General features: G+C 37.9%; 1 protein-coding gene across 5 annotated transcripts in view; it reads right to left on the bottom strand.

Moving 5' to 3' along the window:
- Positions 1-12,171, bottom strand: part of DOK6 (docking protein 6) — a 431,293-nt gene that overhangs the window by 231,897 nt on the left and 187,225 nt on the right. For 4 of the 5 annotated variants that reach the window (XM_073331715.1, XM_073331716.1, XM_073331712.1 and 1 more), the window contains exon 2: positions 6,995-7,102. The exons of the other annotated variant lie outside the window; for it this stretch is intronic. In XM_073331715.1, coding sequence (XP_073187816.1) covers positions 6,995-7,102 — 108 coding nt within the window. The remainder of the gene's footprint in view (positions 1-6,994; positions 7,103-12,171) is intronic. 5 annotated transcript variants of the gene reach the window in all.

Genomic DNA, 12,171 nt, shown 5'->3' with positions numbered 1-12,171 from the left:
ACAAATTGATAAATTAAACAGTAATAAGTCACCAGGACCAGATGGTTTTCACCCAAGAGTTCTGAACTTCGGAACTCAAATATGAAGTTGCAGAACTACTAACCATGGTATGTAACCTATCACTTAAATCAGACCCCTTCCAGAGGACTGAAGGGTAGTTAATGAAATGGCAATTTTTAAAAGAGACTCCAAAGATGACCCTAGCAACTAGAGGCTGGTAAGCCTAACTTCAGTATCAGGGAAATTGGTAGAAACTATAGTAAAGATCAGAATGATCAGACACATTATGGACATGGTACATTGGGGAAGAGTCGACATGGTGTTAGTAAAGAGAAATCATGCCTCACCAATCTACTGGAATTCTTTGAAGGAGTCAATAAGCATGTGGAGAAGATTGATCCAGTTGATATAGTGTACTTGCACTTTCAGAAAGCTTTTGAAACTCATTGTTTGATGTTTGCTTAAGAGCTTTCTCACCAAAGGCTCTTAAGCAAACAAGGAGTCATAGGATAAGAGGGAAACTGCAGATAGGGGAAAGGGTCAGAATAAATGGTCATTTTTCACAATGGAAAGAGGTAAATAGTGGGGTAAAAATGAATAGCTTCCATTAGAGGAGAGGTTCAAAGACTGGGACTGTTCAGCTTGGAAAAGAGATGATTGTGGGAGGATAGGATAGAGGTCTATACAATCATGAATGGTATGCAGAAAGTGAATAGGGAAATGTTCTTTACCCCTTCACATAAACACAAGAACTAGGGGTCACCCAATGAAATTAATTGACAGCAAAATTAAAGCAAACTTAACCAAGTACTTCTTCACATAATGCAGTCAACTTGTGGTTCTCGTTGCCATAGGATATTGTGAAGGCAAAAAGTATAACTGAGTTCAAAAAAGAATTAGATAAGTTCAGGGAAGATAGATCCATCAATGGCTGTTAGACAAGGTGGTCAGGAACACAATCCCATGCTCTGGGAGCCCATAAACCTGCAACTGTCAGAAGCTGGAACTGGATGAGAGGGAATGGATCACTCAAAATTGCCCTGTTCTGTTAATTCCCTCTGAAGCATCTGGCACTAGCCACTGTCAGAAGACAGGATACTGGGATAGATGGACCACTGATCTGATCCAGTATGGCCATTCTTATATTCTTAGGCACTTTTGAAAACTTTACTCAAGAACTGAAGTTTCCACAATCTTAGGAAACCTAAGAGGGACATTTTGAAAACCATAGATGCATCTGAGTAAGTCTGTCAGCCTAAGAATGAAAAGGTTTATAAAAGTAATCATCATATTAATGGCTCTTTAGAGACATTTGTTTAGGAATTTCCAAAAACAATCAAACATGTTTTCAAAAATATTATTTAGACAATTATCTTTCTGTATTTCTGATGTTATTGTTTATGGTGGATCAGCATTACTGTACAAAATCCGTCTTTTGATAGTGTCCAAAATAATTATTTTGGAGATGAAACTTTATGAAGTTTGGTCCAGATTTTCAAAACTGACTAGTGATTAGAAATTGAGACAACTTAAAGGGACTTAATTTTTAGGGGGAAGCTATTTAGTTCTCTTTGAGAATTTGCATTGACAGGTAAAGTAAAAAATGAACTTGACCAGATGGTATAATAAAAGTTCATATATCAACAGTTGGGCTAACAGAATGGCAACTGTAAGAAAACCGAACAAGTTAAGAATTTGATAGATCCAGAGGTTTTAAGATAAGAAACCATGAGCATTATGCATTAAAACAGTTGAGGAACACATGTCTAGACTTCAAAATGAAAGAGAATTTTCAGGCTTGATATGAGCCAATGTTTTTAGGCAAGACTAACTCAATATAGCAAATGCAAAACCCAGAATTTCCAATCCTTCCTTTGGTGGATATATGTTTAAACAACTTCCCTTTGAAATTGCAGTCAACCATTGCTATTAATATTAATAATAACCAATGTTAATAATAATAATGTCATACACTTTTGAGGTTCTAAATGAGGCAGACGTAACTGCTGATTGGGATAAAACATAAGCAACAACATAATAAAATATTGAAATATTCTGCAATATGCTAGTCAGAAGAAACTTGACTTGAATATGAATACATTCCAGATTGGATGAATGAGATCAGTTATTTGGAAAGTATGTTTAGGGAAGATAGTTAAGTCCCAGGCAGACTGCGAAGAGCTACAAAAGGATCTCTCAAAACTAGGTGACTGGACAACAAAATGGCAGATGAAATTCAATGTTGATAAATGCAAGGTAATGCACATTGGAAAACATAATCCCAGCTATACATATAAAATGATGGGGTCTAAATTAGCTGTTGACACTCAAGAAAGAGATCTTGGAGTCATTATGGATAGTTCTTTGAAAACATCCACTCAATGTACAGTGGCAGTCAAAACAGCGAACAGAATGTTGGGCCTCATTAAGAACTGGATAGATAATAAGATAGAAAATATCATATTGACTCTATATAAATCCATGATACACCCACATCTTGAATACTGTGTGCAGATGTGGTCGCCCCATCTCAAAAACGATATACTGGAATTGGAAAAGATTCAGGAAAGGGCAACAAAAATGATTAGGGGTATGGAACAGCTTCTATATGAGGAGTGATTAATTAGACTGGGACTTTTCAGTTTGGAAAAGAGAAAACTATGGTGGGATATGATTGAGGTCTATAAAATCATGACTGGTATGGAGAAAGTAAATAAGGCAGTGTTATTTACTCCTTCTCATAACACAAGAACTAGGGGTCACCAAATGAAATTAATAGGCAGCAGGTTTAAAACAAACAAAGGAAGTATTTCTTCACACAACGCACAGTTAACCTGTGGAACTCTTTCCAGAGGATGTTGTTAAGGCCAAGACTATAACAGGGTTAAAAAAACAACTAGATAAATTCATGGAGGATAGGTCCATTAATGGCTATTAGCAAGGATGGGCAGGGATGGTGTCCCTAGCCTCTGTTTCCCAGAAGCTGGGAATGAGCGACAGGGAATGGATCACTCAATCATTACCTGTTCTGTTCATTCCCTCTGGGGCACTTGACATTGGCCACTGTCAGAACACAGGATACTGGGCTGAATGGACCTTTGGTCTGACCCAGTATGGCCATTCTTATGTTCTAAAAAGGACAGTGGACATAGGATAGGTAATTATGCAAATAGAAAGTGCCTAAATATGGAGGCCTAAAATTCACATCTTATAACAAACAAAAATCACTCAATTTTCACAAATAAATGTTCAAATTATGTCATCTGAGGACAGTACAGATTGTCAAGGGATGATTGCAAGAAAAATGCCTTAGGGAATTTAAATTTGTCAGGGAACCACTTGTTCTGAAATACTTTGATATTAACGAAGAGCCTAAAATCAGTGCAAGATCACCTGGACTGGGGACTGTTGTTCTCCAAGACAACTGTCCAGTGGTGAATAGTTCCTAAGCACTGATTTAAATGCAACAGAAGTATGCTCAGATTAAAAAAGAAATGCTGACAATGTTGTGCATTGTTGGGAGCTGTTTTATAAGTATGTTAATAGGAAGAAATCAGCTGAGGGAAGACATGCCATAAACCACTAGAATCCATATTAAAGAAACCACTGTTCTAAGTACCACCTAAAATTAAGAAAGTGATCAAGAAATTGCAAAAGCTTCCTTAACTGTGAAACATAGGCTTGGTAAGGAGATCTTTATGCCAGTATTCTTTAAAGAACAACTATAAATAGGGACAGCAAGGAACTGTGGGAAAAATACACTGAAATAAATATAATTCATGTGCTGTTTTGAAAAAGTTTGATAAGACTAGCTGAAAAAATACAAAATGACCTGATTTTACAAGAGATTCAGAGATTAACCCTAGACAGATGACAGACAGGAAAAACAACCACCACCATCAGTTATCAAGCACAAAAGCATATTGGTACTAGAGATGAAATTTCTACACAGAGGACATTGTGTCATAATACAATACAGCATGAGTTAAGAAATGCTAAGCATAATCAACAATGCACCTGTGGGTACTGAAAAATATAAGAACAGAGTCCGAAATGTCTCATTTTGGACAGTTGTGAATGTTGCCATCAAAGATATGGTATCCATGGGTGAAATATGCACTCAGTAAAGGAATCAGAATGCAAAATAATCTCTGAAATTTCATGATATTCGTAATTGCCTTCAGTCTGCAGTTGGTGCAGATCTATTTGAATTAAATGGGAAAGATTACCACTGAATAGCAGACCACTTCTATTTTTTCTTGAAACTGAATAGTTGCACAACATGTTGCATTTCATAATTTGTTCCCGCTGGGTTTCTAGATGAGTTAATAACAAATACTGACATTAAATTTGCGAGATTCGCTTTATCCTTTATATATATATATATATACACATCAGTTCAATCACATCACCTCAAGCCCTTACTAGACAATCAAAATGAATTAGCAGAAGTTTGTCCAAATAGCAAAAATTTTAAAAGGATCCATATTTAGCATTGTTAGAATGCTACAGTGCAACTGACCATATTTTATTAAAATCTCAAGTGTAGAGACAAAGAAAAAAACCCTTATGGTTAACATCTTATTTCTTGAGCCAAAGACAATTAATCTTGTACTAGCTACAAAAGAATTATGTGTCAAGAAACTAGAACTGAAGAAATACCAAAACAAGAACACAGCACCTAGCAAATGGGATCCTGGTCTAATAAGGACTTCTGAACACTACGGTAATACAAATAATAAATAAGAATACTAACTAAACAATTATCACAACTGCAGAGAGAGCGATAAACTCCAACACAAAATGACTGGTAATCTGTAAAAATAATATCTATACCAGTCACACCAAGCTCACACATCACAATCATTCCGCAGGGTCAATCTGACACAATGAACAGAAGATGTTTAAACAAATCTAACAAAGAAAGAAACCAAGTTCCCCCCATTGACTACTTGCCATTAAGCTCTTCTTAATAAGCTACTCGTGCCTCATGGAAGCTTTCTGAAATGTTGTTGTGGATGAGAAGTAAATTCTCTAACTCTTGTTTGCTTGTGGTGTGTACTGATTTAATGACAATTTTTACAAAGTGGGGATGTCACCCTGGTGACATGATTAAATTTGTACTTAATTATATTCCACATATATTCCACGCATAATAAAATTCCACCACTCATGGAAACAGGACAAGGTATTACTCTTCACATTCTGTCCTACAGGACTATACTATTTTGATGCCCTATTAAATAATTGTTTCTTCTATAAAATATACAGCTGACAAATCAGCATGAAAAGTGCTTTGGTGCCTTCTGGATGAAAGATACTTCTAAATATTAGTCATTTTAATCTATTTTTTTTAAATCCTGTCCTGCTTTTTTCATCAATAAAGACATTTTCAAGTAAAAGAGATATTTGCTTCCGAAGAGTTTGTCTACTCCTACTCCTTATTTCCCTATCTGGAGATGTAATTTTATTGTGACATCACAGCTGTTTTCTATGCAAGTCATTCTTGATGTCAGTTGTGAGCCATCTGTGGATATTTGATGGAAATAAATGGAATATAAAGTACATAAAGGGATATAGAGGAATCATGTTAATGCAGTAAAATGAACAATAGTGGACATAGTTGCCTCTGATTAATGATAAAGCAGTGTAGTCATTTTTAGATATCAAAAATTACAACGTTACTTAAAGAGAATTTAAATAGACAATAATAGCAGCCCAGAAAGAAGGGGAAGGTGTTTGCCCTACATCTCCAATTCAAACTGTCCCACTTGCATTTTAAAGAGGAGGAGGACTATTTTTGCTTGGTGGGGACTTGGTACATCTAAGAATGAGAATACTAGATCAGTGACTTGCACTGGGCAATGTGAAAATTCCTTACAGAGCTCTGATCCTAACCCACAACATCATAGTTATATGAGTACTGGGCCTCTCATTAACAGTGACTTCCACTAATGCCAAATATTTGTGTGTTGGGTGGGGAAAAGGGGATGGTGAACAAATATCCACCAGGAAATAGTAAGTGACCCACCTGATCTGTTTCCCTTGTGACAGGTGCCAAAAGGTGGACCCAGTTCATCAGAACTGAAATGTGAATTTGTCCTCCTGTGATGGAAAGCACAAGACTGGGATCTCAGAAGATCTGGATTTTTACTCCTGAGTCCTTCACAGTCTCACTGTGCAATCTTGGGTAAGTCACCTCTGTGCTTCAGTTTGACCCTGAGCTAATGAGGTAATGTCTAACTGTGAGGTAATGTCTAATTTATAGAGCTGTTGTGAGGTTAAATCCAAATGTTTATCCTGCCTTTTGAGATCCCTGGACAGAAGATAGTTATAGAAATGAAACGTATTATGTCATTTTATTATTACATCGCTGCTGCACCACTTGGCGAGTTAAGAATCTGGAGCAAAAGGAATGGAAAGCCCATTCTCAAATATCTTGGGTTCCACCACAGAACTGATTGTGACAAATAGAAAGCAATAAGGAACTCATTCAATCAAGACTGCCAATTTAGTAATAATGCTGATTTTTTTCTCTCTCTCAAAAAAAATCCCCACTGTGCTGTTTTCTATGAAAAATTATGATTTCTATGAAAATTATGTTTAATATTCCAGCAGTATTGATCTCACTAGAACTTACAACCAGTACATTTAGCATCTTCTGAAACTGGTTTGATGTTTAATTTATAATTGTTGAATATTTGACATAAACACCCTTGTACAAAATTTTAGTAAATTCAGTCTCATATTTTCAAGGCAAACATTAATGTAGGGATCAGATACTTATATCAAAGAGAATAAACTTCGTTTGCTTATCTGGACAGAAACAAAGTCCTGATTCTTCAACACTGACATCAATAGGAATTTTACCATTAACTTCAGTGATCTCAGGATCACACCCTTCAGCTTGGTCATGCTATCTTTATCCAGAGTTTACATATCAGAAGCACCTTATGCCCAAGCAGATGTACACTTGTGGGAGGGCATGACCTACCTTATGAAAATTTCTGAAATATGCCGCTTTTTCATCTGGAAATTTTTCTAGCCTTCTGGGTCCTTTACTAGAAGCCTTCTTGAAAACCAACCAGCATCGCCTGAAAATCTGCAAGCAAAATGAAGGAACTCTATTATTCTCGCTTTCTTATGTAAGCTCATTAACATTAGAGTCCTAAATTATACGGTTCAGCTGATCCATGGGAAGAAATTCTCATAAAACAGCCCTCAGTTTAAAGATATTAAGAGTATCCTTACAGGGTCAGACAACTGGTCCATCTAGCCCAGTATCCTGTTTTCTGACACTGGCCAGTGCCAGATGTTTCAGAGGAAATGAACAGAACAGGGCAATTTTGAGTGATCCATCCTCTCTTGTCCAGTCCAAGCTTCTGACAGTGGAAAGTTTATGGATACCCAAAGCATGGGATTGCATCCCTGACCATCTTGGCTAACAGGCATTGATGGACCTATTCTCCATGAACTTATCTAATTATTTTTTTAACCCAGTTATACTTTTGGCCTTCACAACATCCGATGGCAACGAGTACCACAGGTTGACTGTGTGTTCTGTGAAGAAGTGCTTCCTTTTGTTTGCTTTAATTTGCTGCCAATTAATTTCATTTGGTCACCCCATGTTCTTGTGTTTATGTGAATGTGTAAATAACACTTCCCTATTCTCTTTCTCCACCCCATTCATGATTTTATAGACCTCTATCATATTCCCCCTAGTCACCTCTTCCTTAAGATGAACAGTCCCAGTCTTTTCAATCTTTCCTCTTATGGAAGCTGTTCTATTTTTTTTTTTGCCTTTCTCTATACCTTTTCAATTCTAATTTATCTTTTTGAAATGAGGTGACCAGAACTCCACACAGTATTCAAAGTGTGGGCAAACCACAGATTTCTATTGTGGCACTATGATATTTCCTGTTCTATTACCTGTCCCTTCATAGGCCCCTGCTCCACCCCGAGTCCCTGCCCTCACTCTGCCCCTTCCCCCAAGGCCCCACCCCTCACTCCGCCTCTTCCAGCCCCCTCTCCACCCCTTCTCTGAGGCCCCTGCCTGCCCGCCCACCGCTTGCTGCTCTCCGCTCCCCCCCAAGCTACCAAACAGCTTGAGTAATATTCTGTCATCTGCAAATTTTTGTCATCTCACCGTTCACTCCCTTTTCCAAATCATTTATGAATATGTTGAATAGCACAGGTCCCTGTACAGATTCTGGGGGTACCCCACTATTTACCTCTTTGCATTGTGAAAAATGACTGATTATTCTGACCTTTTCCCCTCTCTCCAGTTATTGATCCAGGAGAGGACCTTCCCTCTTATCCCATGACTACTTACTTTGATTAAGAGCCTATGGCTTTCTGAAGGTACAATAGGCTTTCTGAAAGTACAATACACTATATCAACTGGATCACCCTTTTCCACATTCTTGTTGACTCCAACAAAGAAGTCCAATATGGAGTCATGATTTCCTTTTACAAAAACCACGTTGACTCTTCCTCAACATACCATGTTCATCTATGTGTCTGATCATTCTGATCTTTACTATAGTTTCTACCATTTTGCCTGGTACTGAAGTTAGACTTACAGGCCTGTAATTGCTAGGATTACCTTTGGAGCCTTTTATAAAAATTGGTGTTGCATTCGCTAACCTCCAGTCATCTGTAACAGAGACTGATTTAAGCAGTAGGTTACAAACCACAGTTAGCAGTTCTGCGATTTCATATTTGAGTTCCTTCAGAACTCTGGGTGAATACTGTTCAGTCCTGGTGACTTACTGCTATTTAATTTATCAATCTGTTCCAAACTGTCCTCTATTAATATTTAAATCTGGGACAGTTATTCAGATTTGTCACCTAAAAAGAGTGGCTCAGCTGTGGGACTCTCTAATACCCTCTGGAATGAAGACTGATGCAAAGAATTCATTCAGCTTCCCCTGCAATGACCTTGTTTTCCTTGAATGCTCCTTTAGCACCCCAATTGTCCAGCGGCCCAACTGACTGTTTGGCAGGGTTACTGCTTCTGATGTACTTAAAAAAATGTTAGAATTTGAACAACAAGTAGATAAGGACACAGAAACTTTCTTAGCCTGTGTTGCTATCCTGTTACACTTAACTTGCCAGAGTTTATGCTCCTTTCCATTTTTCTCACCAAGATTTGGGACTTTCAAATTTTAAAGAATGCCTTTTTGCTACTAACAGCCTTTGTACTCTGCTGCTTAGCCACAGTGGTATGTTTTTGGTACTTGGTTTCATTTTTTTTTTGTTTTTTATTTGGGGTATATATTTAGTTTGAGCATCTAGTATAGTGTTTACAAATAGTCTCCATGCAGTTTTCAGGCATTTCACTTTTGGACTGTTCCTTTTCTGTTTAACTAGCTTCCTCATTTGTGTGTAGCTCCCCTTTTTGAAGTAAAATGCTATTGCAGTGGGTTTCTTTGGTATTCCCCCATACGATGATGCTAAATTTAATTACATTATGGTTGTTATTACTGAGTGGTTCATCTACATTCACATCTTGGACCAGATCCTGCCTTTCACTTAGGACTAAATCCAGAATTGCCTGTCCCCTGGTGGGTTCCAGGACCAGCTGCTCCAAGAAACAGTCATTTAATGTATCTGGAAATTTTCTCTCTGCATTCCTTCATGAGGTGACACATACCCAGTCAGCATGAGTATAGCTGAAATTGCAAATTATTGTTGAGCTTTCTGCCTGAGCACTTTACAATCACCACTGCCATCCCGGTCAGGTGTTTGGAAGTATATTTCTACTGCTATCCTCTTATTGTTCAAACATGGACTTTGGTCATTTTGAACCCATTTTTTAAAATACACATCTTGGTTTACTGAACACCTCAACAAGAACACCAGACACAAACCTCCGTCTACCTCCTTCTTTTTCGTTATAGCTGTAGTGCTGCTGGGGATCCTGACAAATTCTCCCAGTGCTGTAGGTGGACGAGATATTGAAAGCGTGACTGAATGACATATTACTGAAAATAAAATGGGGTGCAGAAATGTCTCATCCATGGAGTCCTATAGGCACTTATCCCTGGCGTGACTAGAAGATCCTGTTAGGGTCCAAGCATTGTAGTCAATGAGAGTGGAAGATGCTCATTACCTCTCAAGAGAGCCTTGGTATATAGCAGGATTGGACCCTTCCTGTATCCTCATTTACAAGTATAAACAAGAGAGTTCTATTTTGCTAAACACGTACACATATCCATTCAAATACAGCATAGGGACAGGAGCCACTGCTGTGGGGTGAGTGTGGGTCAGGTTAGCTGTCCAAACTCCCTCAACGCTCCAGGGCCTCCCCTCCCACATAAACCAGGATTAGGGCTGCGGTGCTAGGGAGGAGGGTGCTGCTGTGGGTGATCAACACCTCCTCAGCAGTTTAGTGTACCCATCGAATCAAGGAGGTCACTTCCATCTCTGTTTTAAATAGATCTAAAGTGAAATCCTGGCTCCATTGAAGTCAAGAGCAAAATTGCCATTAACTTCACCATAACCAAAATTTATTCCCCAGTATTTAAAAGTTTATATAAACATCCTTGATACCTATGGGTAAAAAGAACGATGTAGGTGATAAGTATTAGTAAAAAACTTTGTTACAGTATTTTGGTATTTCTGTTTCCAGACAAAACGTAGAATAGTAATGCAACTTCTGAACTTCAAAAAACCTTTAGACTGGATTATGAATGAAACTCCAAATCAGTTATTTTTTCTATTCTAGTTAAGAGAGAAACACATTATGCAAAAATAAAAAAGTAATATTGACATGGACTTGTCATTTAATTATTTTGATAGCATTCCAAAACATTTCCATTGTTATTATGATTACTTATTTCTATTATCAACCTAGATCAGGACCTCAAGGTGCTGGACACTGAGCATGCACGTAGTAAAAGGCAGTCCTTGGCCCAAAGAGCTGACAATTTTCAGGCATATCTCCACTTGGACAATCAGGAAAATTGATCCAAATTAACTAAAGGTGTGAATTTAAAGTGGATTAGTTAAACCCCTGTGGCCTTCGTTTAGTTAATTCACTACGATCCTTTGATGTATAAGCAGGGGAATATCAAGTAGGAGTAGGGAGGTTATATTAACTCTGAATTTGGCACTGGTGCAACTGCCAGCGGGTGGATCTAATGGTAAATTGCCCTGAACATAGACACTATCAGGAGTGTGTTGAGTTTGCTGTATAAGCAATTGTAGAAGCTATTCATAATGATCTCAGTGTAGGAATCAAGTTTAAATTAATATACTGTAGTAAAACCATGGCAATGAGATGGAATCAATATCTCAAATGAATGCTAGGTATGCAATAAATCAAATGTTCTCTTTAAAATACTCTAATTACATTACAGTGTCACTTTGTGTTTATTTAAGAAAACATTAAGGGAAAAGATAAAATTATTGGCTCTTCAAGAATTGGTCTCCAAGTATGTTTCTTATCACAAGACAAGAGAGGTTGCTGGTTCTTCTGTTCAGGTTTGGAAAGTGACAACTGTGCTTCTGAAAATGGGAATGCTATCTAACCTGTGAGGAAAGCAACGTACCATCATATCCCTTCGTGTCCCTTAGTGTAATGTCATTTCTTCATGTATCCTCTTCATTAGACAGTACTTTCTGAACTGATGTGTCAGCAGTGGAACTGCTATTTCTCTGAAACTGTAACATCACCTCCACAAGTTCAATCTCCTGGTAATAATGTTACAACATGGCAAATCTCCATGTATGCAAGTTAAAGTGAATACACAGAGATATAGAGTATTTTTCCCCTTCACACCACTAAATGCAACCGTGCTATGCTCTCTGATGCTTTTTTGCTCTGTTTGCTCACCAGATGACTGCCCGATTTCCAGTGGTTTACATTTCTGGTTTAGCAAGAACTTGCCTGTTATATCTTGCTCCTTTGGTAATGAGAATCTCATCAGTGCTGCCTTGCGGGGATGCGAGTCTTCTCAGGTTCTGCCTATATGCTTTTTCAATCCATCCCACCTCTTTCGAGGTCAGTCTTTTCTCCGAAGATTCTTTACACCCTGTAATGGTGAAATGCACAATTGTCTCCTCCACTTTAGGCTTGGGGTGAAACTTCCCATTTTGATGATCTATCCTTAAAGATTAATGGGATCAGTGCTCTGACAGATGGGTCTGAAGGAGAATACTGTTCAA

The sequence above is a fragment of the Lepidochelys kempii genome, chromosome 2 (assembly GCF_965140265.1).
Source record: "Lepidochelys kempii isolate rLepKem1 chromosome 2, rLepKem1.hap2, whole genome shotgun sequence".
Taxonomy (NCBI): Eukaryota; Metazoa; Chordata; order Testudines; family Cheloniidae; genus Lepidochelys; species Lepidochelys kempii.
The sequence above is the reverse complement of the archived record's forward strand: the minus strand, read 5'-3'. Positions and strand labels throughout refer to the sequence as shown.